The sequence below is a fragment of the Rhamphochromis sp. 'chilingali' genome (genome assembly GCF_963969265.1).
Source record: "Rhamphochromis sp. 'chilingali' genome assembly, chromosome: 11".
In the NCBI taxonomy this organism is placed as follows: domain Eukaryota; kingdom Metazoa; phylum Chordata; class Actinopteri; order Cichliformes; family Cichlidae; genus Rhamphochromis; species Rhamphochromis sp. 'chilingali'.
In genome coordinates this window covers 22,169,846-22,196,846 of record NC_137938.1, presented here as the reverse complement: position 1 = coordinate 22,196,846, position 27,001 = coordinate 22,169,846, and the positions used below count along the sequence as shown (strand labels likewise).

Below are 27,001 nucleotides of genomic sequence, written 5' to 3'. Positions count from 1 at the left end.
ATACAAACAATTTGGCTTTTTAAATTTCTTTTAACAGCTTGCATAATCACTTATAAAACCGCTGATTCTCCCTCTGCTCTTAAGATAAAGGAAACGTCCATTTGACACATCCCTGGTTAAGGTGAAGTTGATTCACAGTTAGTGAGAATGGGAGCCCCGCCTCCCCGCTTCATCATCCAATAAGCGGAGAGAAAAGAACCACTACTTCCTGTCCCCGATCCAAACACATGTACGTATGCTAGCAGTTAGCTTTGGCGAAAATACTTCTTAAGAGTGGCAATAAGTGCCACTGAAGATGGTTCACATCACTAGGATCTGCTTACGGAAGGTGAGTGCTATAGAAGATTTGTACTCTGAATGTCACATATTTAACGGGGGATATTATACGGTTTTTGACATTAGCTGGAAAGCTAACTGTCAACGCTAAATACACCAAGCAGTAATCGTGTTTGTCTCTCATGTGGTATGTTAGATGATACACCAACTATCTCTATAGCTATTGCACATGAGCAGCCTGCTGGAGATTGTTTGTAGGGCTCTGCCAACTCTCCTCCTCACACAGAGGGGCAGACACCAGTCCTGCTGTTGAGATGATGCCCTGTCCAGCTCTCCTTGAGTAAATATCAATTTCCTGCTGTCTCATCCACACTCCTGATATTGTGCTGGGAGGCGTGGCTAACCTTTTTTGTGGCTGCACATATATGAACGTGCCATCCTCGAGGAGTTTTTGAGCACTCTAGTTGCTCATCAATGCGCCACTGATCAATACACCTGTCAACCCAGAACAGCTTTCTGTATAGACTACGTCATGTTACCAAAATAAAGTACATACACACAAATAAAGTACATCAAGTAAACAGTAAAACAACAATAAAGCCCCTATAGACTATACATAGGCACATATTTGTATATTTAAACTCATATATAAAATATATATGAGTTACTGTTTAGCTTGAGTGGACTGAAGAAAATAGGAAGGATGCTCAAGCTGCTGTCAGATTTCATTATTCTTGTGAGATATGTAGGTCGCACTCTGGTAAATGATGTCAGTAAAACTTTTGAAAGATTCAATCACTTGAAGTTGCCTGTTAGGATCTCTGGTGTTCTTCGATTTCTTAATACCAGTCTGTGTCTTTGACTCTTTGCAGTATGGAAACTTTGTTGACAATCTGCGGCTGTATGTCCGTGGAGGCAGTGGAGGGATGGGTTTACCCCGCCTTGGAGGACAAGGAGGGAAAGGGGGAGATGTTTGGGTGGTGGCGACGAAGAACATGACCTTAAAAAGGATAAAGGACAAATTCCCACAAAAACGTTTTGTAGCGGACGCAGGAGCCAACAGCGGGTAGAAATACAATTTTTATTTTAAATTCTGTCGATCATTAAAAAATGTCTATTTTTCAGACCTTCATAGAGGTTTTGAAATAGTCCTGTAAGCACGAGAGGGTGAGAGCTGTTTGGATCTCTTTTATCAACAGCGTTCGAGCTCTGAAAGGAGAAAGAGGGGCAGACAAGGAGATCCTTGCTCCTGTCGGTATCACCGTCACCACTGATGAAAGCAGAACACTCGGTACGTCAAATCTTTCACAGTCAGTCATGTGAATCTTGTTTTTTCTAACAGAAAAAGAACTGCCAGTGCAGTAGCTACCTGACTTTTGCTGTGAAGCTTCTTATTTCCTCTACCATTCTTCTTACAAGGTGACTTGAATGTGGAGGGCGATCGTGTGATGGTGGCAAAAGGAGGATCAGGAGGCTCGCTGTACTCTGCGTTTCAGCCCAGTAAAGGCGAGGCTAAACACATCAGACTGGACCTCAAGCTTATAGCAGACATGGGCCTTGTGGGGTGAGAATAGAGGGGGAACAAACCACACTAACTGAATTCTGCTGAGGTTCAGATTAGCAAAGGGGAACATCTGATTTTGTTCTGTTAAATCAACACCAGGTTCCCGAATGCAGGAAAGTCCTCTCTGCTGACAGCCTTGTCTAACGCCACGCCTCAGATTGCCAGCTATGCTTGTGAGAAGACAACCACACGCATATAGAAAAAGAAAACGTGTCTTTTTTTAAATTCTAAAAATATGCTTTGAAAGAAGAAATAATTCTGTGTTTCATTAAACTTTAATATTTTTCTGCCGTTTCACAGTCACAACCTTGAAACCAGAGATTGGCAAACTGATATATGACGATTATAAGCAGGTACAAGAATTCCACGTGTTGCCTTGTGCTGTAACTGTCTGCGAAAACATTTCTTTTTTCTTTTTACTTGGCTTACTTGATTGTTTGCTCTTTTTTGGGGGGGCGGGTGTAGATTTCTGTTGCTGATCTCCCTGGCTTGATTGAGGGGGCTCACATGAACAAAGGCATGGGCCACAAATTTCTGAAACACGTGGAGAGGACCAAGCAGCTGTTATTTGTGGTGCGTAACTAACACAAACTGTTTTTGCTTTCGGTGTAACCAGGTGAAAATTGCTTCTGATGACAATTTTGCATTTTGTCTGAATGCAGGTCGATGTTTGTGGTTTTCAGCTGGCAAGTAAAACACCGTTTAGGTCAGCCTTCGAAGCTGTGCAGCTTCTAACCAAGGTGAGCCTGAAGCTGCAAAGGCTGATGACTAGTTTTTAGATATTCATTCTGATCTCCTGACTCAATCTTCGCTCCTTTTATTTATTTTTTTGTCCCTCGTTCTCCTCTGCTTTCTGACTGCTGCCTAAAGGAATTGGAGTTGTATAAAGAGGAGCTTTTGTCAAAGCCTGCATTACTGGTGGTGAATAAGATGGACCTGCCTGATGCTGAGGACAAGCTAGCAGAGCTGAAGGAGCAACTACAAAACCCAGAAGGTTAGACTAGAATTAGCACTTATGAGTAGAAAAATCATTTAGGAGAAAAGACTGAAGACGGATTTCTACTTCCAGGGTTCACAGGCGTCCTAGTCTGTTCCAAACATTTCTCTGGCTCTGTCTGAGCCATGCCGTTTGCTCTGTCAGATATCGACACAAGCGGCATGATGACTTTTTCGTTTTCATGCATCTGAACTTCCTTTATGTGAGCATATTTTTGCAGTTTGTTGGGAGGAAAAATTGGTTTTGAGAGTATTTCTGTTCCTTTTCTTTCCCCTGTACAGAGTTCTCTGATCTGCTCCCTGAAGATATGATACCACAGAACTATTTGACCTTCAGACACGTGGTTCCCGTTTCTGCAATCACCGGGTTTGGCATCAGCCACCTTAAGAGCTGCGTTCGACAGTCCCTCGATGAAGACGCAGCCTTAGAAGTTAAAGCCACTCATCGAGAAAAGCTGCAAGCACTGAGGAAGCAGTCACAAGGACGTGCGTGAGTAACGTAGACGACATCAAGCATCATCACGCAGGACATTGCAGATAAACATCCTCTACCACGAAGCTCCTGGGAGAGCAAAACCACTTCAATTTATACAAGTGATGGAGGTCTCTGCTTGGAGATGATCAAATTCTCACTGACTGATGCAAACTCCATCTTTATTTATTTAAAAGTGATGTGTTGTATAAGGCTGATAAAACTTTGTGAATATCATAGAAATTCACAGGCTGGTGCATAAAAGGATTCTAGTCAAGATGACTACATTAAATGATAAATACAATATATTCAGTTTCATACTACGATTTAAAATGTTTTTATTATTATCGATTAATGTTTTGTGCATACTCAGCTGCATCGTCTGTTTCACTTTAAATGGGGGCATAATCTACAATTCAAAGAACATGCAGTGTTGCAGAAAACTTGAAACTAGCGATTTAGGCCATAAACTTATTAGGAACATGTTAACTGAGATAGTTTGTTTGCTGTAGGCTTATATAGAGTCTGATTTAATTTGCAACCAAGCAGGAACCTCAGTAATGACCAATTGAGGCTGGCTCCAGCAGTGAGTCAGTCATCACAGACTCCCACGTTAAAATGCTCAACAGCAGTAACACATCCTGATGCAAAAATGGGTTTTGTCCTCATTGTTTCCCCGTTCAAAGCAATTCCAGTGGGGGTGAATCTTTGCTATAACTAAACAGTTTCATCGCTGATAAGACCTAAAGGTAAGAGTTTGGTTGCTTTGCTTGGCAGGTGTACCGACACAGGTAACCCGTTCCTTTCCACTTGGCCTCATTTCCGCTAATTTGAGTGACTGAACTGGATCTCCTGACTGTTTTTCAATCAGTCATATGGTTTGCTGTGAGGTACAGCCTGGGCTAAGGGTTCACTCAACTTTTTGACAGGGGGAAATTTTAGTTTTTATAAGGATGCGAGTTAAAATGAGCAAATAAACTTGAAGCAAATTTGTGTTTGGTGATTTTTGGTTTTATTGCTAGCAAACATTTAGTACAAAGATGTAATCGATTTAACAAATTTCCTTACTTTTTGTGCTAAGTTTACATGCGTCTGTGCAGTGCACCCATGTAGTTTCTGGGTGCACATGCTAGCATTGCATGAGAAAATACAGTAGTACTAAATATGGACACTCCAAGCTCCAAAAGAAAAATGCAAGTGTCAAGTACAAAACCAGTAGATGATATCTTACCGGCCGTGTATGTTGTCTTTAACTCATTGGTCACCTTATTAGGTACACCTTGTTAATATCAGGTTTGACCCCCTTTTTAATTATTAGTAGCTTTCAGTACTGCTTTAATTCTTCATGGCAGATTCAACAAGATGCTGGAAACAGTCATCAGATTTTGCTATATATTGTCATGACAACTGCTGCAGATTTGTTGGCTGCACATCCATGATGTGAATCTCCTGTTCCACCACATCTCAAAGGGGATCAACCTTATTGAGATCTGCTAACACAAATACTCAGATGGACCATGGGGTTTGAACAGTGCTTGGGGGTTGCCCAAGAACACTGAGCGGGTCCATGCTTCCATGCAGTTTATGCCAAATTGACCGTACTGTCTGAATGTCACAGTAGAAATCGAGCATGCATTGTTTAATCTCTTGTTGAATTCTAGTAAGCTCTTTTTCTTAGCTGACAGCAGTGGCACTTCATGCGGTCTTCTGCTACTGTAACCCATCTGCTTCAAGGTTTGATGTGTTGTTCATACAGAGATGCTCTTCTGCATACCTTGGTTTGGTGTGCTCTGACTGCTGACAAAGACATTTAAGCCCAGAGAACTGCCACTCACTGGATATTTTCTCTTAGTCAATCCTCTGCAAATTCTCAAATGGTTGTTGGGAAAATCCCAGTAGATCAGTTATTTGTGAAATACTCAAACCAACACATCTGGGATCAATAGCCATGTCACATTAAAAGTCACCTAAGTCACTTTTCTTCCCCATTCTGTTTCAACTTCAGCATTCATCTTGACCATGTCTACATGCATTGATCTGCTGCCATGTGATTGGCTGATTAGATATTTGCTTTAACAAGCAGTTTAAGAGATGTACCTAATAAAGTAGCCAGTGCATGCGTGTCTTTGTGATGACAGAAAATTGGCATGCCACTATACTTGTGGGGACCAACAGTGACTTATGGGGACAAAGTGCCCGTCTCCACGAATTTGAAGGCATTTTTGAGACTCAAAATGTGGTTTTATTGTCAGGGTTACATTTAGGTTTAGGGTTAGACATTCATTTTTGATGGTTAGGGTAAGCATTATGTCAATTAGATGTCCTCACTAAGGTGTGTGTGTGTGCGCATGTGCGTGCGAGTGTGTGTGTGTGTGTGTGTCTGTCTGTCTGTCTGTCTGTCTGTCTGTCTGTGTGTGTGTCTGTGTGTGCGAGTGTGTGTGTGTGTGTCTGTCTGTCTGTCTGTCTGTCTGTGTCTGTGTGTGCGTGTGCGTGTGTGTGTGTGTGTGAATATATGGTCTATAATTTGCAACCAGTGGAGTCAGGTTTCTTTTAAACCTACAGACTATGATGCTCTTACAGTCTGATTTTCGGGTTACCCCAGTCTGTACCTCAACACAGGGTAGAGATGTAAAGCATACTACAGTATATAAAATGCTAAGAGGCCGAGGAGTATTGTGCAGAGTGACTTAAATGTTTTGATAACACTGAGAATTAAACTGTCATGTAACCCTCATTCAGCTGAATCAGGTTTTATTAACTGGTTATCAAACCATCCTGGGAAATCAGAAGATAATAGAAATGTCTGCACAGACAGAGGTGTTGATGAAAGTTTTATTTTATATTAAATATATTACAATACTGAATGATAAAGAGGAAAAAATATGGGGATTTTTGCATCATCAGTCTGTACAGCATACAGGCAAATTAAAAAATAAAAAAAGACAACTGCAGTGTCTGAATTAGTACATATGGGGCTCTTTAGGGTTCCTGGAGCAGAGTGCTGATGATTCTGGTGTGATGGGAACGCATGGCTGAGACTGGGTGGTACACAAATACATTCAAGTCTCTGGCCAGACAGCTGCTCTGCAGGGATCGGTCAGTCCAGCTGTGTGCGGAGGCAGATATGTTTGGAGTAACACCTGTACAATCACACAAATCACTACTGCCTGCCAAATCACTACTGCCGTCCTCGATGGAGAATCCTGTAGAGTTTTGCCCAAGGCACCAGGACAAATGTCTCGCTGCTGCACAGTATTATGATGTTAGAAACATTTGTAAGGAGCTCAGAAATGATGCTCTCCCCAGCCTGGGGAAGCCCAGAAAGATCACTGGGCCGCTGGACACCGATAGTAAGACCAGAGGAACAAAAATAAAGAAAGTTCTGGTAGAAGGCAAATCATGAGCCCAGACAGCAACATGTGTCCAAACCTTACATCAGCACGTAGCATCGTATCAGCACATGCGTAAGGAACAACAGCTTCTATTGGCCCCAAAGGACAAAGGTGATGAAACGAAATGCTCTCCATCAAACTCATCAACCCACGTAATTACAATAATGCACTTAATTAATGTTTAAATAGCTGCTGTACATAATGCTGAGGGGGAAAAGGTGAACATTACAAAGGTACTTAATAAAAAAAAGATACTAGTAGCAATATTAATCCAATATTGTGAAGCTCATATTACCTATACAGTCCTAATGCATACATGAATTACAAATGTAAAAGTGCCCACACTGGAACAAAAACTAACAACAGTAAAATGACAAACATGAGGCCTTGACACAACAGTTTCTCCACAGTGTAGAGCACTGACTGTACAAAGAACTTGTTGGTGAGCGGGATTTGCATCCAGAAAAAAAAAGAAACCACCTTAAATAATTACACTGGCACGACAGTTAGCTTCGAACCACCTGCCATGAGCTTTACAAGCAACTGTGGTACACAGACCCATTAAAAACAACAGGAAAAGGCAATAGGGGGGAAAGACTCATCCGGTGACATGCTCATTTCCTGTTATGACCTCATAAAGAGCCTACCGGCGAAATAATCTGATATAGATCTGTCATGCTGTTGGGTCTTCGTAAGCTCGAACAGCAAGCACTGTACAGCATAGTTAATCATTTACAAGGCTAAATATCTCAGTCGTCACAGCTAAATTCAAAATGCGCATTTCAGTCAATTTCCAGATGCTGGCTGAGGCGGGTCACCAGCCAGATGTTCAATTACTCACATTCAAGTGGCTGCCACTGGAAAAATGGGAGTGCAGCCGTCTCAAACACACAAACACCTTGTCACCATCATTGGGAAATTTTCAGGAAATTCCGTGAGTGACAAGCGGCACATCTATAACTACGCCAAACACATCTCGTCCGTTCGTTTCACTCGGGAACGGGACGTAAAACTAATAAAAATGTAGCTAAATTAATATCGATCGAGAACGGTCTTAGCGACGCTCTTATTAATGTGCCACAGTCAACATCGCTGGATGTCTGTGTGTGTGTCTCACAGAGATGCATGAAAATAGTGGCTAAGGTAAAAAATAAACACACATTCTGCTGTGGATGGAGAAGGCTATACAGGTCACAGTCACAGAGCGGGAGAAACCCAGACTGCAGGGTCTCTGAACTTATCTACAAATCAACAGGAAACAAAGAAATGCCTCTCTCTCTGTCTTTTTGTCTTTCAAAACAAAAGAAAACCCATACTCTTGTGTGTATTTTACTGTACATATTTACACACAAACCAAAGGGAGGAACAGCAGAGTGGGGTCCATGTTGCGGTGATACAATATGAGTTACCTTTAGTGGAGAGAAAGCATTAAGCCTACAGACGTTATAAAATCACAGCCCCATTTGCATGCTTTCCTTTCGGGTCAGACCGCTGTCCGTCTCGTCTTTTCGGTAGGAGGGAGTTGCCGATAAACACGGTCGTCTCATGCATACAGTGTTGGCGTTTCTACAGTAATTCACGTCAAAATGATCCGACGCAGATCCGGCGATGGCCTGGCTCCCACAGCTCCTTTCAGAGAGGAGCCTGTACAATTCAGATGGGATGATGCTGAAGTGAATACGACATGAGACAAGCTAAAGAGGGGTAAGGGTGGTGTGGGGGTTTTGGGTGGGGTTGTGTCGCGTTGGTGAAGCTTTAAGCAGACAGCAGGAACAGCTCAGTCTGAGCTCCAGCTGGTCTGGAGAGGATGTGGAGCTGGTGTCTCTGCCGGGACTCCACATCGTCACGTAGAGATCCACTGAATGAGGCTGTTTGGCAATACGGCCTCGCAGATGCTTGGTCACATTAACTCAAACTCAAACTCTGCCTGTTTCCTGTCCAGTGGGTGGGTGGGGCTCTCTCTTTTTCCTCTTTAGTCGCTTAGAGTCAATTTTGTATCATTTTTGTGTTTGTTCATTCATAGAAAAGGAGAGATGTGTAGTTCTTTATAGTCTTGTGTAGAGAGGGCAAGACAGCTGTTATATTGAGGTCTCCCACAACTGGAAATAGAAGAGAAGAAAGAGAAGCCTTTTAGCATCTCCCAAAGTTTACTGCTGGTCGGTCACATCACTTCCTTTTTCCACAGAGTTCAGGCTGGACTTACAGTTCTGCTGTTTTCCTTAAACCTTATGTCATTATAACGTGCTTCAGTAGTTTCATTTGCACACACAACCACCATTAAATGCAGAAATCCCTGTATTGTGTTTCTGATTGATACTTACCCTGGCACTCTGCCTGTTGGCTTTCCTCTGGTCATCGGGGAGAGGAGGCATAGGGTATGGGTACCTCCTGCTGGATGCAATAGATCCTGTGGAGGAGGTGGGAGACTTGGCAGGCGATAGCGTCCTGAGAAAAGAAATAAAGTGATCGTGATGTGACGTGATCATAAAGCTATTGCCCCCTTTTTTTTTTAGTTAGGGTAGGACTAAGATGTCCAAAGACACAGATACATAAATCAGGTTAGATCTGTGACTTTGGGCAACATCCTCCTTCAGCTGCTCCACCTATTCAGTTTTCACCTTCCTAAATAGCGAGTTTGCTCCTAGAAGCTGCTCACCAGAAAGCAAAGAGACAAAATTATAAAATAATCACTGCAAAAAATGTTTAGCTTTTAAGAGCAAACCCTGTGCATGATATGTATTTATTTACACAGCAGTAAACAGTTCCCGGCTGCAGTGTGGGCACAGTCATAGTTCCCTTCATGCTTCACCGTCTCACAGCATTTTCGGCAAGCGCCAACACACTCTTAGCTAGAAGCTGCAGAACAATAACTTTAGCCACTGTGGACAAAGCATGCTGCTAAAGGTAACTTCTGCTCTAAGCTTAGCTGGTGTGTTGTCTTGATGGGATAGCTCAATCTGCGGGAGCATGAAAAGGCGACTGGGACAGCGGGCCAGACCGGAGCTGGGTAAAAAAAAAACAAAAGACCAAGAGTCAGAGGAAGAGGTCCAGTCCAGTGAAACAGCAGCAGAAAGCCTGCAGCGTGTGCAGCGGCTTCTATACATCACTGCACCGTGGTGACTGAATGGTCCTGGGTTGGCCAAAATGATGGAAAGACCAGAGCAATTTGACGGCAGGTTGCAGAAGTTATTTTTTTCTCCTCGCATGAAGGAACTTTGAAGTGTTTAAACCTTTAACGTGTCTCTTCTGTAAAACAGTGGCATCTGATCAGCTTCATATTCATTCTGTAGCTTACTGTTGTTCTATTTCCTTTTCTAAGTCTTTTTACAGAGGATTCAATATTCAGTTTGCAGTTAAAAGTTCTGCAACCTGCTGCTCCATGTCTCTTCATTTTTTGGGCTGTTTCTACTCTAGGTAAGAAGAGGGAGAGGGTTAGAAATGTGCGCCTGGACAGTGAAGGTCTATAGATTCCAGTGTTGGTTTGCTGTTTACTGATGTTTGGGGTTTTTTAGCGAGCTTCAGCTTGTGTTTCTAACCATCTATAGACCTTGGGCACGATCAGAGATTTTGCCACAACAGCGCAATGATGATGTCAGAGCGGCACCCGAAATATCTGGCTCTGCGGTGACATCACACTGACGCGACGGCTCGTGAGGTCACTGTGAGCGAGGCGGAGGGCCGAACAACACAAAACACTTACTGACGGAACAACATTGAACATGCAGAGGTAACAAGAGACTGAGAGGGAGGGAGGAGAGCAAAGAAGGGAATAAGGAGAAATTAGGAATAAAAATGACTGGATTATAGTTTTACACTAGCACAGACAGTAATAGCCATCTTTGTTTTTGCATCAATACAATAAAGCAGGAAAATAAAAGTCTGCAACTTAAAAATTCAGCACTTGAGTTGTAAGAAAAAAAGTAAAGTTTAAAAATGTCTCTTTATCATCCTTATTTATGCACAAGTGGCAACCTTTTCTCAGTTGCAACATGCCATTCTCTGAGATATAGCTTTGAATTGTCTCCAGAAAGGAAAAAAAGACCAGATTGGCACTAAGCCTTCCTTTCCAAACCACAAATCAAACCAAAAAGTGAGGGAGTTTTTAGACAAGCGTGTGGGGTATACAGGACGTGGTCCGAGGTAATACCTAAGGTAAGGTCCTTGAGTGTTTCTATTCACATCTTCTACCCATTTAGTTACATCATAAAACTCTGTTTTGAGGCGAGGGGTTAAATACCTGTGGGAGGGTTGAGGGGGAGGGAAGTTAAAGGGACACAACACAAGGTGAGGGGGAGAAGAGAGAAAAGAAAGGAAGAAAAAAGAAACGGACAGAAATTTCTCCAGAAATAAGCGAGTGTGAGGGAGTGAGGTAAGGGGAAGGGAGAGAGGAAGAGGAAATATTTTAGGAAAGCAGAGCAGAGCAAAGATATTCTGAACAAGATGCAATTGAGGAAAAAATGGTGAGAAGATGGCAGACAGACCTGTGTGTGGTTTCAGATGAAAACGGCACTATGAAAATCACAAACACCTGTGTCGCGTGTTACAGGCTCGGTTGCATGTTGGTCTCATCATTCCAAGCAGCTATAGCTTCTTTGCCACTCCGGCAGTCTCATGCTTATATCGAGAACATGTGCACTACACACTACTCCTTATGCCAAGACCTTCAGACGCACAAACCGACCGACATACGAGGCTGGGAGGCAGCTGATGCACACAGCTCACTGTGCATTCACAGTCAACAGGCAGGTATGCACATATCTTATTTGTTCACAGGCTGTAGGTAAAGTCTAAAAGATTTAAAGCTTCGGCCTCAAAAGCCAAACAGAAGCTTAGAGTTCACGTTGATAGAGCAGGTCAATGTGAACAATGCAAAACGAGATACAATTACATTTTTCTGTCTGATACAAACAGAAGCATCGTTTCATTTTCTTTACAGAAATTATTTAATGACAAGAATATCAAACTTTATCATTTATTTGTTGAGTGTCAACAAATCTAATAAAAAGACCAAAACCAACAATAAACTGATTGAGCATACGTGTTCTACCCTCTCTGTCTCCATTTAACTGTGGCCAAAGATGAAAAGCCACAAATAAAAAAAAGTCATAATAATTAATTGTTGCCCACACAATACTGAAACTGCACACTGCTGTTACAATAAACACAAGCACTGCAGTTAAGTCTCTTCCTGCTAATGTTATGATTTCTACAAACACAGAGTAATGGTCTGAAGCATTCAGGTGTGTTTTAATACACAAATAATACAATCTTCCCAAGACCGGACGTCTCAGTAAGTTCTCCCCGAGCTCAGACAGTGTAATTCTCAAAGAAACTGCTTAAAACTCAAGAGCTACATCTCAGACTCAACAGGCATCAGTTAGCTTGTTATTTGTTAAAGTTCATGACAGCACAAATGAAAAAAGACTGAACTTGTTTGGCTAGTTTGGAAGAGTTACCAGTACAAAGCCTTGTTTTTGAAGAAAAACAAGTTGGCAACATGGCTTAGGTTTGCAGAGTTGCATCTTATCAACAACAACATTCCTTCAATTGTGTCCTTTGGACAGATAAGACCAAAGTGGAGATGTTTGGCCATAATGCACAGCACCTTATTTGGAGAAAACCAAACACCGCATATCAGCACAAACACCTCATACCAACTGGCAAGCATGGTGGTGGAGGGGTTATGATTTGGGCCAAGCCGAGCTTGATCCAGGCCAAGCTTTAGCTGTTAGATAGATGACTCGAGAAAGCTTTGGTACAGAAGAGTGCATGGTTGACCTCTTCTGTACCAAAGCTTTCTTGAGTCATCTGTCCAACAGCTAAAGCTTGGCCTGGGTCATGCAACAGGACAATGATCCCAAGCCTGCAGCGTGTGCAGTGGCAAAGCTGTGAGAGAGACAGACAGATGTGCATAGAGTCCTGCAAAAACTTTTTTTTCATATGACTGTATATGTGCATATGAACATGCAGACTCTGTGGGTCATTGGTAGTCACATCACATGGCAGTAAACAGTTGACTTGGAGAGCAAAGGAGGGAATGCAGCACAGAAATGTAATCTTGAAACTATCAACTACCTTCTGATATTGCTTTGGATTTCATTACCTTTATAAAATCGTATCTGCATTCATAAACAGTGACCGGTGCACGGTCTTGGCACAGACACCTGCTGGCCTAAACTGTCATCCTCAGAGTCTGGCTGTCTGGCCAAGACTAAAGGGTTCCCAATGTGACTGCCAGTGTTGTAAATATAACTATTCAGTAATCCACAGGTGAAAATACTGATCTAAATTTGCTCCTTTTCCCTAAAACCTGTTGGTTTTGGTCTTTTTGTGAGATTTACTAAAATAAAGAATGAAAATTATAAAGATAATGTCAGCTTGATTCTTTAATAGATCCTGATACATTAGTGTTTTTTACTACGGTGTCTCTCTATCTGCAAGTAGAGCGTTCACTGACATCACAACTTAATCAGTTTCCCAAATATTACTTACTCTGTGGAGTTCGAGCGAGCACGGAACTTCTTTCCTTTCAGTTTCTTACGATTACCGCTCAGGTTTCCTGAAGACAAACAAAACAGAAGTGCACATTTAGATTCACATGCTAAGTATTTAATGGGATGATAATGAAAAAGCAGGCCTGTATGAGAAGGGCTACAATTGGTTTGTTAGTTGTGGTTTGAATTTAGCCTAAAGATCAGAACGTGAGTTAGATTCTTTCACTGTTTCCTGTCCTGAACAAACACATTCATTTTCTTTCATCCTGAGAAACAAAAAAAAGCACCGCTTACCTTGCCACGAGTTGCTTCTTGGTCGCCCATTTTCACAGATGTCAGTGATGTGTTTGGCATCTGGAATTCTCTCACTCCACGAATGGGACAGGCCATTAGATCTAGGTCACATGAGAGAAGGAAAAAAAAAAAAAAGTTCAGTAACGTCTTCCTAAGATGCTGCAAGTCTGCTGCAAATGAGGCTAAAATGAGGCTGAGGTAAATGAATCAGAAGATGAAGATGCCATGTCATCATTATGAGCCATGAAAACATTTCATGACAGATGAATATGACATGAGATGAAAGCACTTGATGCAAAACTGCCAAAATGCTCACAGGTTTCTGCATTTTGGTCATTTCCAGAAAAAGGTAAGACACCTAATGAAAGCACGAAAACATGTTGAGCTCATCTACACCGGTGATGCACACGCACACACTTGCCAGCAAATGACTGAGTGATGGTGAGATAGCACACCTGAAGGCAAACAGTGAGCGGTTCTGAGAAATGGATGGGATGGAGGGAGTGAAGGACGGGGTGCAAATCTGCAGGTGCGACAGGCAGGCTGACCTCTTCTTGGAGCTGCAGCCCGAGTTTGTGCTTACACCCGGAGGCATGTCGCTGTAAAATGAATCTGCATCCCCAGGTTTTGTGACATAGTCACCTGGAGGCATTTGCCTGGAAGTACAGAAGAATTCATTTAGATGCTGCAGAGATGAACACCATGACAGGAAACAGCCACCTGCATATATTTTAATTAAAAGCTTTTTATAGTCCATTTATGATCTGTGCCACATTTTGTTTTCTTCTACTCTGGTGACTGCTTTGAATTTTTCATTATGTAATTAGTTGTTCAGTTATTGCACTAAGCTTGCACTAAGAGCCCCCATTTACATTTCTCCCTATTTTTGTTCTAGCTCAGTCTAGTTGGCTAACATCATTATACTCTCATGTCTAAAAAAAGGGAAAAATGTTTTTTTTAATACATATATATACATACACACACATATATACATACATATACACATATATATATACATACACACACATATATACATACATATATACACACACACACACATATATATATACATATATATATGTATATATACATATATACATATATATATATGTACATATACATATATAGATATATATATATGTACATATACATATATAGATACATATATATGTACATATACATATATAGATACATATATATGTACATATACATATATAGATACATATATATATATATATATATATATATATATATATATATATATATATACACATATATATATATATACATATATATATGTATATATATATATATATATATGGTGGCTGACTAAATACTTTTTTGCCCCACTGTATGTTTTCTCTATTTTCTATAATAAAAACACTCATAAGCATTTCAAAGACTTTTACTGGCAATATAAATATGCAAAGAGTGTTTTGGCTACTTCTTGCTTTTTACTTTAAGAAGTGGTACAAAAAACCCAAATGTAAAAGATTTCTGACCTCATTAATAATTGGCTTGTTGAAGGTAATTTTCAAAACAACTTTTCGTGACCTGATATTCGTCACTTTCTTACAACCTTTTCTTGCCAACGATGAAAATAGGTCATACAAATAAATAAAGGATGTCCATAAAATGTATATAAAAGGAAGAAGGACGTTTGTGGAGTGGCCGTTTGGTTTCTTCTATCGAGGAGACAGACCCCAGCGGGGTTTATTTCTTGCCAGTTGTTTTAGAATTGTAAAAATCAATGAAACAACTTCACCAACCCATCTTTACAAAGCTGAAGAAGTCAATCTGCCTTCTTTTCCAAGCTCTTAAGAGTAAAATGTATCCATTTATAAATGTTACAAATTATGCTAAAAAAGTGAATTACAAGTCTGTTGATTTAAAACTTTGTTATTGTAAATCACCTGCTGGAGCCACATGCAGTACGATCGGGGCCCACCACAGACTCATGGCCCTCATAATGCATATTTTTACATTTGATATTTAGTTTTCCTTTTGATTATATAACTTCATGTAGATGACATTTAAATGCAAGACGATTACTTGTAGCAGATTAGAAAACATTTTTGGTCATTTTTGTTATTATGCAGGGCGGGGATATTTCAGATTTCCTCAGGGTCTCGCTGCAGATTTGTATTTAAGATCTTGCTCCGGGTTTTGGATCATTTGAGCACAAAGAAACGACTGAGTATTAACTACAGGTTTTGTGGTCTTTGCAAAAAAACAAAACAAAACAAGGAAAGAAAAAGTTACTGAGAGAACAATAACACACTCAAACAAGCTGCAGCTCTGTCATGCACTTTAGAGTCACGCTTTAAATAACAGAGTAAGAAAAAGATGTTAAAGTGTGCAAACCGGCAGAATCTCCGGTGAACCTCAGACTCGATGTAGCATTTCTGCTTGTAGCTCCTGTAAAGAAAACAGCAATCTTATAACAATCCAGAAAGTTCATACTTTTATTTATTATTATTTCCACTCATCACTCATCATCAGACATGCACAAACTATGTGTAGACTCACTTGTAGCACCAGGCTGTTACAGCCAGTATTAGGGCGAGGAAGAGGATAGAGCCCGCAATAGCCCCGATGATGATGTTAGTGCTGTTGATACCTGAGACAGAGGAAGAGAGTAGAGTGGGAAGCCAAATGTGTATTAACTGAGATGTGTGTGTCTCTTGTATCTGGAACAATGCAGACACATGGGGATACACAAACCACAAAACAGTGCAGCAGAGCACAAAAACACAGAACATTTAGCAAGAAAAGTTCATCAGGAAGACACGGGAGAAAAAAAACACCAAAACCTCAGTCACCCTCCAACACTACTCTGAGGGGGAACCTACAAGCGCTTCCCATTCAGGGTAACAATAAAAACTGCTTGCTTCTCAATTGAATGAGGGCTGTAATTATCTAACTGTGATGGGACTGAAGTTGGAGTGAGACAAGACGAGGAGGAGCGGGAAATGACATCAAAGACAAGACAAACACAATGAAAAAGGAACCTAAATCTGACCTCAAATCACTCCGTCAAAGACATCGGCCTGTCGACAAAGAATGAGTGTGAAAATAATGACAAACAAAAAGAATGACATGCAAGGTTCAGTGAATACAAATGCAGCAGGTTTAATGAGCAGACGTGAGCCCCCAAAAATAACAAAAATTAAAAGACAATTGAAAAGCAACAAAAAGGATGACATATCTGTGGTGAAGTGGAAGGACAATGAAGAAAGAAATGAAACGGGTGTAGCAGGTTGGGAAGAGGGGTGGGGTTTTTACAGAGGGACAAGTGTGCAGAGCAGCCCTGAAATATGACTGGAGGGAAAATGTGATGTAGAGACAGAGGCAGGAACAAGTGGAACAGGTGCAGAGGGCAGATAAAATGTCTACCTGAAACTGAGGCTGTGGTTTTGGCCACAGGAAACATGAAGCTACAATCCTCTCCTGTCCAGCCCTGGTTACACACACACTTCAGCTCATTGCTGCACACCTGCAGGATGAAAATGTAACATAATTAGATATTTGTCGAAGTCTGTTATGGGCACTTTATGGGTCAAAATTCAAGTTGGTCTGATTGCAACCACAAAATATGGTGACTCAAGTCTTTATGTTTCTCAAGTTATTTCAAGTCCACAATCAGGCATCAAAACATTAAAATAAAAAGAAAACCCCGACAGCAGCTAAATAGATACTTCCCAAATACTATAAGTGGGAAACACTTATATTATATTATATTATATTATATTATATTATATTATATTATATTATATTATATTATATTATATTATATTATATTATATTATATTATATTATATGATTGGATCAATTCTAGGCGTTGGTGTATGAGTTCGCTGTTGGCGTGTACCCCATTTCCAGAGCAAATGGCCTTGTCAGTCGTCCCTGGGCAGGTGCTGAAGTTGAACTGCTGGATGGGGAGACATTTGTGGTTGAAGCAGATGCTGTCTGTGCCGCAGGCCGTCCCGTCCTCGACGTATCCCAGGTCTATATCTCCGTCGATCACCACGTGAGCACCACTGAAGAGCAAACAAGACTGAGTGACTTGAAAGGCTATGTTGGCTTGCAGTAAACGTGGCGTGATGTGCAGGCTGCTGTTTCTTAGTTCATCTGTGATGTTTAGAAGAATGTAGTTTTCCTGGCTCGGTGGGTCTCTAACAATCAATGAAGGATTTACTTGATGCTAGAGTTATGTGCTTTGTAAACAACTGAGAGAGCAACAAGCGAGGAGATTTTTTTAAGAGCGTTCCTCCTTCAGTGCTGCACAAACAATAGTATTCCATAGACTAAACACAGATCACAAATGATCATTATAGACTGTTTTAGGTGTTTTCTTTTTTGTTCCTTTGGCTACCTGCAGTCCAAAGAGGCACTGTGTTGGGCTACAGAGAATGAAGTCAGCCCTCCCTGCAGCTCTCCCAGTCGTGGAGCAGGAGAGATGTTGGAGCACAGCAGATAGCCACAGTGAACATCCCTGAACACAAAAGGTGCAAACACATATCAGCAGGAGAGGAAAGTAACCCAGAGCTCCACAGGAGGCACAGACGACTGGCTTACTGCTTGTTACACTGGATCCACGTGTCCTTGTCTTTTCCACAGTTGCCTTTTTCTGTCCCTTCAATGTTAAGCTTCTCGTAGCAGAACTTGTCAGCTGCTGTTGCCTCTGAGGGAAACACAAGCAATTTTAAGGAGAATAATACGAGGGTGTTTTCTGTGCAGCTCCTCTAGATCTCCTTGCGTTGGAATGCACATGAGAGAAAACACCTACTTTCTCCCCAAATGAACTTGCACTGTCTGTCTTTGGTTTTGCACCTTCCACTGAAGCAGCGACCCTACAGGCAAACAAGGTGATTCTTAACAAAGTGCATGCCAATCAGCTGAGAGGTTTTTAAACATTTTAATGCAAGATCACATAAAACTCATCAAGATCTTACTTGGTCTTTTTCACATGTGTAACCATCCATCTTGTGCACATTTGGTGGACACTGCAAAAAATAGAGAAAGCCTCAAAAATACAGTGATGCAAATCTAAGTATGAGCAGATGTTTAGGAGGAAAAATCCGTGCTCACCTGGCTGGAATTGCCCAAGCAGATTTCTTGGATGTCACAGTCATTCACCGCATCTCTGCACACAATTCCCCTGAACTCCATCTGTATCAGCACACAAGACAAATTAAATCGGAAAAGGTTTTGTGTTTCATTCCACGTCCGGCAGAAAAAAACAAAAAGTCAAACGTTTTTTGCCATCATAAAGTAAAGTGTGTGACAAGTCTGCCCATTCACAGCTAAAACACACCCCATCAATGTTAACTATGTCCATATCTTTTCTTGTAGGATTTAATGGTCCTAAATAGTTTCCGTTTCAGTTTCAGTAGCGGAGGAGTGCCTGAAAGTGGCATAATCCCCGGAGACCACGGCTATTTTTTCAGTGCTTCCAATGTAGGAAAAAGGATATCTAGTTCAACACTTCCTGTTTTGTCAGTCATTGTTAGATTTTACACAGATACATTTTTGAAAAGCTGATTTAAAACTAAATCCCCATCAGATCGTAGCTAATAGTATTTCAGCTTCTGCTCTCCACATGGACTGTTTGTCTGCATGCAACCAAACCCTGCTTGAATGTGACTAAACCAAAAATCCACCATACTCTGCAGCTCCATATCTGTTTATAAAGATCAGTATATTTAGATAAAAACCACTTAAAACCTGCTACTGTCCGGTTTAGTACCTGGCAGTTATTGCAGCAGAGTCCATTGCTACAAACAGAGCCCTGAGTCAGGGTGCAGTTCTTGCAGCAGTTCTCTCCTTCTTTTGCACATTCCTGAAAGGAAGAAAAACTTTTCTCAACACAGTTTATTCTTTGCCTTAATTTCTCCAATGACTTTACTTCACTGCTTCAGATGTTAACCCTTTTTCTTTGATTGTTTATTTTGCTGTAACTCATCTCTTTGACCTTGGATGATCATAAAGGTTAAGCCTTCAGTATATATATCTGTGTATTTTTCATTCATCCGCGGATGTTTAACTCACCGCTGGGTTTCCGCAGTCACACTCCTCTCCTGGCTCCACAAAGCCATTGCCGCATTCTGGAGGGTCTAACAGCTGAGTGAATAAAGAGCTAAATTAATATATACACTCACCAGCCACTTCATTGGGTATAGCTGTTCACCTGCTTGTTGATACAAATATCTAATCAGCCAATCACATGGCTGAAGCTCACTACATTTAGGCATGTAGACATGGTCTGGAAGACCTGCTGAAATTTAACCCGAGCATTAGAATAAAGGCGATTCCAGCAACTTTAAACGTGGCATGGAGCTTTAACAGCTCCCAATCTACTGGCATTTTCCTGCACAACCATCTCTGGGGTTTACAGACAATGGTCAAAAAAAGACAAAATCTCCAGTGAACAGCAGGACAAAAATTCCTTGTTTGATGTCAGAGGTCAATGATCAGACTGCTTCCAGCTGACAGGAAGGGAACAGTAACTCAAATAACTACTTGTTACAACCAAGGTATGCAAAAGAGCATCTCTGATTACTTCATTCAGCAGGAAAACACACCATATCACAGAGCTGAATGTAATGGAACGGGCGATTCACATCATGGATGTGCAGCTGATTAAATCTGCAGCATCTGAGTTATGCTATCATTTGAATGGAGCAAAATCTCTGAGGAATGTTTCCAGGATGTCACGAAGAAGCAGATCTGAAGGCAAAGGAGGGTCCACCCTGATACTAGCAAGGCATACCTAATGAACTTTCCAGTAAATATAGATTATATACGTATGTAGCATTTGGTTGAAAGTATGATGTACCTTCAGAGGTTTGTTGAACAGGCAGGCTCCTCCACCGCTGTTCAAGAAGTTATAGTACTCCTCCACATTGCAGTCAGAGAATTTCTTGGGCAGGTAAAAACTGTTCAAAACAACAAGAACGCATCGGGCTGTTAACGCGGACACAAAATAAACCACGTGTGCAGATTTTACTGTGTGCGTGAGAGGGTTTCCTCCCTGCCAACACCAAAGAACAAAAGACTGAAAAAACACAGTTTTAAGCACCTTAACCCGTTCAGTCTTTGTATCGTGCATTTACTTAATTACAATTTAGTTTTACACAATTTTACAGTTACTAGTGTGAACTGTTTTTTTATTAATATACTTAAAATTGCTTCTTTTTTACCAAACATAAAACACACTTTAAATATTAGAGGTTTTACGGCAGGTTCACTATACTCACAGTTCAGAGGAGATCCTTATAATAACATGGAGACAGACATTTAGCACAACTGACTCTGTGAACATCGTACGGAGATATGAGCGGGCTGTAAATGGATTCTAAGATGTGCCGTTTTTACGTTGTCCTGGAAAACAAGCCTAATATTATCGATGAGTCATTTTTAAGCCAGCATTGCATTATCATTTGACACTGAAGCCCCAAAAGAACAAAAAGAATATCTGACTAATTTTTTTAATGAGTTGCTCAGAATAGAAATCAAGCTCTGCTGAGAGTGTCATCAGCTCTTTAATTCTCACTGTGATTGCTTCAATTCATTTATAATTAAAGGCTAAAGTCCAGCTGGATGGCACATCCATCCGGACTTCAGTGTCCGATCTCAGCGGAGCTTGAAAATGCCTGGCCAGGCTGATGCTTTTAATGGCATTATCCCAACAGTGAGCAGCACTTAAATATTATTATGTTCTTCTGCACTGTTAGTCTTAATCCTGATTATTCTGCAGGAAAAGGTTAGAGTGGCTCATCAGGTCTGCCAAACCAGACAATGCAATAATGAGAGAGTCGAGGGTGGGAGAGGCTTTGGCTGATGTTTCATGTGTAATTTGACTAAATGAAGCCATCACCAATGATGACGATGGTTATATAAAGAGGAGGTAATGGATGAAGTACACTACAATATTTCTGCAAGTTTTGGGAATTAATAAGGTTTATTGCTGTCCCGGCTCTTATACGGGATTTGTTCTTGAAATCTTGTAGCTTTCATTCCCTTTTAAACATCAAGATGAGGTGAAGCAAAGAAGAAACATGCTTGTGTGATTCCCCAGTTGGTACCACATGGAATAACACTATTATTCACTCTTTATTTCACAGCATGCACACAATATGATCAAAATATGTATTATATTTTTAAAATAGAAATAAAAAGACCACTATAAAAACCAAACTATTTCGCTAGCAACCTTCTTCCTTCCTTCGCTCCGTTACAGTCAGCTTATAACACCTGGTGGTTATTAGGACGCTCATCAGCAGCTTAGCCATTTCTCAATTTCTTAATCTCTGCATTAAAATTGTGAAGTGGGATTTGAGTCTTTGTCGTGCCTGTCTATTCTTGGTACTGTGCGTTTTAGGCTATCTGGCCTCATTAAATTAAAAAATATTAAAGGCTTTAAGGTTGCTCCCTTTGAAATACATATTTTGACCCGGTTTGCTGATGCCAACACCCATTCTCACAGGAGAAGGAAGGAAATAAAAATAGAAAAACCTACAGAATTTAACTGCTACCAAATCCTAACTTAACCTTAATGGAAAATGTGTTTTTTTTTTTAAGAAACTTCAGTTTATACAAGGTGTAGTTAGGATTTAAGATCTTAAGAAAAGCTACTGTATACACTGCATAGGAGCACACATACCCACAGATGGGTGACATATTAAAGGAAAAACCTGAGCTTTGCTGGCACAGCTTTGGGAGCCTTTGGCCCCTTAAAGAAATGTGTCAAATATTGCAAACCTACATGAAGTTGCTCTGACTGATCCTATAAAAAGGCAGAGGCCACTTCCAGGATGAAAACTGTACAAATATCACTGAATGATTTAATGAGTGTGAAAATGATGTGAATCATTTTGCTGTCTTCGCAAACACCTGTGAGAGACTTGAGTGTTGGACAGCGCTGATTAAAACATCTAACGAGGAAGTCTTTTCATTACTTATCTTGTTTTTCTCTTTCCTTTAATTTGTGTCCCGTCTGTATTTTAACACAAATCCACTCAGACACGCACTCGCGCAACACACAAGCAAACAGAGGAGCTACATCCTGTGAAAAAACTAGTTAAAGGTAGTCAGGTGAAGAAAATCAGACATGCAGGTGCTGAGGGATTAAAAATAAACTTCAGAGGCCGCTCATTGAATACAATCGTCTGAAACACCACTGACTCGATTTTAGGGAAATTGCTTGGGTCTGTTCACAGGTGACAGGTTTAAATAAGCACAAAGTCACCTGTCCTCTGTCATGTGACCTTGTGACAATAGAGGAGGTTTATTAAGGTAAGCCAATAGAGCAGGATCTCAGTGTTTGGGAAGTGTACTTGTTGTGTTGTTACAGGAGAATGAGACAAATATTGACCCAAGATGAGAATGACATTGCAGACTGTATCAACTGGATAACGATGAACAAAAATCAGTAATGAGAAGTTTTAATTTTTAAACAGCAGGGTGGAGAAGAAGCCTCTCGGCAATCGGGAAAAACAAATCAATGACATTTATCAGCTATTCAGTCAGTAACATTGCCCAAAAACTGAAAAATACACACTAAGTATGTGATATTTTACAAAGTGATCATGAAAAATACAGCCAGTGTATTACAAACAGGACATCAAGCTGTATTTGTTCATATCATCTAGGTAAAATGAGAAGCTGGGGCCACAGTGGCTGTAGTGCCCTTGGATGACAAAGGGAAAGGTTGTGATGACTGACAACCTCCCTCTGACGCAGCCATTTGGTTCAAAACCAGCACAAGCAACGCTCACAAGCTTCAGCTCACCTGCTGTCCCATTCGGGATGGGGGGGGGGGGGGGGGGGGGGGGGAATTGTAAGAAGTATATAAGAAGAGAGGTACACGCACACAGACAGACAACACACACACAGATCACACACAGACACTCACAGTGGCATGATGCCAAGCAGGCCTGTGCAGTCCACAAAAATATTTTAATCATCTATTTTCTTATCTAAGCAAATAAGACATTACAGAAGGCCTTTATGCAGAGAAATGCTCAATGTTATATAACAAGAAGATAGCAACTGGAAATTAAACCTGGACTGTCCCCTAGTGGTGAATTATAAAGGTACAAGAACACAGCAGTGAATGACATACATGTAATTTAAATGGATAAATAGATTGATATTTGAGATTTAATTGGTTTTAAATACATAAGAGACACACATGTAAACTTTATGTTTACATATTAAAACACATAGCTTTGACAAGGCAGGATGACACTTATTGATAACTGCAGTTATAGCAATATTTAAGTAAATATTCATACAGGGAAGGGAACGAAAGCAACTTATAGTCTGGGTAACATTGCATCCAACTCCATGCTGTGTCAGAATTTGTTAAAATGCTTTGATGAGACTGAATCATCGGCATCTGTGAGAGTTGACAAGAATTCAGCTGTGAGATGAGATCAGGAAATGCACTTTGAAAAGGAACTTACCCAATGTCATCCATGATACAGCCGGCCCAGCGATCATCACACTTGCATTCACCTGGAAAAATACATTTGTGATATCATCAAAATTGAGTTTTAAGAAGAATGTGTGTTTTTATTATTGTTAGGGGGGAAATTTGACAATATTTACAAAAACAAGTGCAATTCATATGTAGTGTACAGATGTGTAAAATACTGGACACAGTAATAATAAAATTAGGGAGGTTTGGAAAAGAAAAACATAAAAGCACATAATGTTGGAGAAGGAAAATGAAAAGACAAAAAAATGCGGGTATTTACATGTGTTTTTTACACATATTTTACTAGTTAACCTCATATTGCAGGAGACGGTTAAAGTTAGATGCCTTTGCATGTGTGTAAATGCATAAATATATAGAAAAGATATTAATTATTATAGATAGTATAGTTAATTATTCTATTAGGTTGTAACACATGCCCAGCCATTCATTCCTCCTCTCCTTTTCTGGGGTGCATTTACAAGATATATGAGAATGGAGATGATGAAACCTCAACAAAAAACAAAACAAAAAACAAAAATAACAAATAATAATCAGTGTTAAATCTCATGAAGAGCGTGAGAGAAGACAGAAGGGATCATTAAGATTTAACGGTTTACCGTTAAGGATCCTCTTCTTGTCCGAGAAGATGCCGATGTTCTGTCCAAGAGACTGTGCGAGGGTAATGGCCATCTCATTAGTTTTCCCATACTGAAGAAAAAATGCAGAGGAAGAGAGAATGAAGTGAATCAATGAAAAAAAGACCAAGAATCTTTGATTTATTGTAGGAAATCTTGTTGTAAAGCAGAAAAAACAGTAATTAATTTAAATGAAAGAAAATTGAAATTATATGAATCCAATGGTACTTTTCTTTTTCTCATAATTCCGTTGATTTTTACAAGATCTCCAACACCACTGGCTAAAATACAGCTCCAAACCATGACAGAGCCTCCACCGTGTTTTATAGATGGCTGTAGACACTCACTGTTGTACCTCTCGCCTGACCCCTACTGAACATATTGGATTTAAAATTAAAAATTGGATAGGTGACTCCATTAGTTGGACCCATGTGCCTAAAGACACCATTTAAAATTAGTTCTTCGCTAAGTTGTTTGTTATGTGTAGACACAACTATGATTCATCCCGTTATTAATGCTTGAATGATTCATAGCTCAGTGTTTAGGGACTCAACAACAAACAAGCAAACAAACAAAAAAGTATTCGTCTGAAAGTGGGCGAAAAAGCAGCCAATGTCCAAAGAAAACCCTGAAGAAGTATTGCTCAAGACCACGTTAAAAATGGCAAAATATAGAAATGAGGGTTGGTTCAAGACTTTTGCACAGCACTGTATCCCTCATTTAATCACAGAAAACAGTCGGTGTTGGTGGTGATCAATGTAAACTGACCACTGTGATTGAACTCCACGTTGTCTGCATCATTTAACTTTAAAATTATTTAATTTTCACTCACCTCATTGACGCCCCCTCCTTTGGTGAGAGAGCAAACTCCGCCCATATAGGAAGCTCCACCCCAGCTGCTATGAAAGCGAGACCCTCTGATGAAAGAAAAGGGTGTTTTATCAAAAGATGCTGAGTGTATAAGGGGAAAAAAAACATTTTATTTTCCTAACTGGCATACTCACGAGAAGAGGTGAACAGAGTCACATTTCTCCTTGATGAAGTCTTTCCTGTACTTCATGAACTCCTTCAGGGTCACCATGGGGTCATCGTCAATGTTAAATTTGTTGTCAGCTGACCAGGTTTCCATTGCAACGAGCACAATTCGGGTATTAAGTTGTTCCCTGAAAATCTGTGGAAAAAGCAAACTTGATATCAGGAAAAATGTCAAGAAGGTTTAAATACTTGTGTAACAGAAAGTGGCAAAAATATTCGGTTTGATGTGTCATGAGCATCGGCATCTCCAGCTGTTCAATACGACAGTGATCAAATGCTCAGTATGATCCTGCCACCAGACAGCTGCGGCACATCCTAAGAAACCAGACAGACAGTAAACAAAGGTAACCGTCTGAAGGACACAGTGGGAGCAAACTCTGCTGTAAATAATAATGTTTGCTTTCATAAGACGCAAATCTGCAGGTGCCTCGGGCCAGACAAACACCGGAGGAGAGCAAAGTGTCTGCATTCAAAATAAATGCTAATGGTTTGTCAGTGCAGGGATGGAGGGGTCAGTGTGCATGATTTAATCCCATTGTGGCCCCTACAAACTCAAACTATCTGCCTCTGCTGGTGCATCTGTGTGGAGAGTTCACTGCTGCCAAAAGTGCAGAAGGAACAATACCCACAGACACTAAACCTGCTCCAGACCATTGTTGCGTTATTTCTTTTCCAGCTCTTATTCCAACATTTCTTCCAGGTGTATGCTATAGTGTTTAGCATAGATGAAAGAAATCAATGCGTGCCTCCTAAATAAAGCCTGCTTCATATGATCTTCTTCAAGGGCACAACAAAAAGCATGACCTTTCTCCAGCTTCACCAGCCTCTCAGCTTACAGACGTGACCCTGTCCCAGCTCAGATTTCAGTAATACAACACACAGACGTGGCTACAAATAATCAAACACTTAAAATCTGCCTCTGAGCTGTCGGGATGCCACCACTGCTTTTGACATCCAGTCATCTGAAAACCTCATAACTGGGCGGTTAATGGCTGCTCGCGGCATATTATGGGCCAGGAGAGGCTTTAAATGGGGAGAGTGAGGTTGGTTAAATGAGAAATCAGTGCAGCGTGCGCTCGACTCCAGTACCTGGGAGTGCTTGTGGCAAGCTTTCCAAGAAGCGGATCGATACAGTTCTTACCATGTCAGCGATATTGACCACTGTCTTAGCGTTGTTGTTCGTATGCCCGACGGAAAGCCGGTGCTTCTTATACTGTAGAAAGAAAAAAAAACAAAGAAAGAGAGACAAGAAGGATAAATTAATATAAATGGGTTTCATAATCTGGAACAAATTTACTTTAAGCCATTTTAATGCATGGAAGAAGCCTGTGTCTGCACATTGGATTCAGTCTTAATGTTG

General features: G+C 40.6%; 2 protein-coding genes across 3 annotated transcripts in view; one reads left to right on the top strand and one right to left on the bottom strand.

The window, feature by feature from the left end:
* Positions 1–202: 202 nt before the first annotated feature.
* gtpbp10 (GTP-binding protein 10 (putative)) lies at positions 203–5,731 on the top strand. The gene is made up of 10 exons (XM_080896434.1): positions 203–328; positions 1,149–1,342; positions 1,476–1,567; positions 1,696–1,840; positions 1,940–2,013; positions 2,141–2,193; positions 2,306–2,413; positions 2,503–2,580; positions 2,711–2,834; positions 3,119–5,731. Exons 1-10 carry the CDS (start codon positions 296–298, stop codon positions 3,328–3,330), a joined length of 1,113 nt encoding a protein of 370 aa, XP_080752560.1. The 5' UTR covers positions 203–295; the 3' UTR covers positions 3,331–5,731.
* Positions 5,732–5,783: 52 nt separating this feature from the next.
* adam22 (ADAM metallopeptidase domain 22) overlaps positions 5,784–27,001 on the bottom strand; it is a 70,637-nt gene continuing 49,419 nt past the window's right edge. The window contains exons 10-31 of one of the 2 annotated variants that reach the window (XM_080896234.1): positions 26,783–26,854; positions 25,611–25,777; positions 25,439–25,523; positions 24,589–24,679; positions 23,958–24,009; positions 20,327–20,426; positions 19,540–19,611; positions 19,238–19,330; positions 18,580–18,660; positions 18,444–18,494; positions 18,278–18,341; positions 18,067–18,172; positions 17,864–17,983; positions 17,360–17,528; positions 16,885–16,984; positions 16,018–16,108; positions 15,853–15,906; positions 13,944–14,144; positions 13,489–13,589; positions 13,193–13,259; positions 9,022–9,145; positions 5,784–8,799 (exon numbers count right to left, since the gene is read on the bottom strand). In XM_080896234.1, coding sequence (XP_080752360.1) covers positions 8,779–8,799; positions 9,022–9,145; positions 13,193–13,259; positions 13,489–13,589; positions 13,944–14,144; positions 15,853–15,906; positions 16,018–16,108; positions 16,885–16,984; positions 17,360–17,528; positions 17,864–17,983; positions 18,067–18,172; positions 18,278–18,341; positions 18,444–18,494; positions 18,580–18,660; positions 19,238–19,330; positions 19,540–19,611; positions 20,327–20,426; positions 23,958–24,009; positions 24,589–24,679; positions 25,439–25,523; positions 25,611–25,777; positions 26,783–26,854 — 2,082 coding nt within the window. In that variant the 3' untranslated portion in view covers positions 5,784–8,778. The remainder of the gene's footprint in view (positions 8,800–9,021; positions 9,146–13,192; positions 13,260–13,488; positions 13,590–13,943; positions 14,145–15,852; positions 15,907–16,017; positions 16,109–16,884; positions 16,985–17,359; positions 17,529–17,863; positions 17,984–18,066; positions 18,173–18,277; positions 18,342–18,443; positions 18,495–18,579; positions 18,661–19,237; positions 19,331–19,539; positions 19,612–20,326; positions 20,427–23,957; positions 24,010–24,588; positions 24,680–25,438; positions 25,524–25,610; positions 25,778–26,782; positions 26,855–27,001) is intronic. The other variant, XM_080896235.1, reaches the window with a different exon arrangement.

Coding starts and splice junctions, on each gene's coding strand:
- gtpbp10 (XM_080896434.1), top strand. CDS start 296: ATGGTTCACATCACTAGGATCTGCTTACGGAAG. Junction 329..1,148: donor CTAGGATCTGCTTACGGAAG/GTGAGTGCTATA, acceptor GACTCTTTGCAG/TATGGAAACTTTGTTGACAA. Junction 2,581..2,710: donor CTGTGCAGCTTCTAACCAAG/GTGAGCCTGAAG, acceptor TGCTGCCTAAAG/GAATTGGAGTTGTATAAAGA.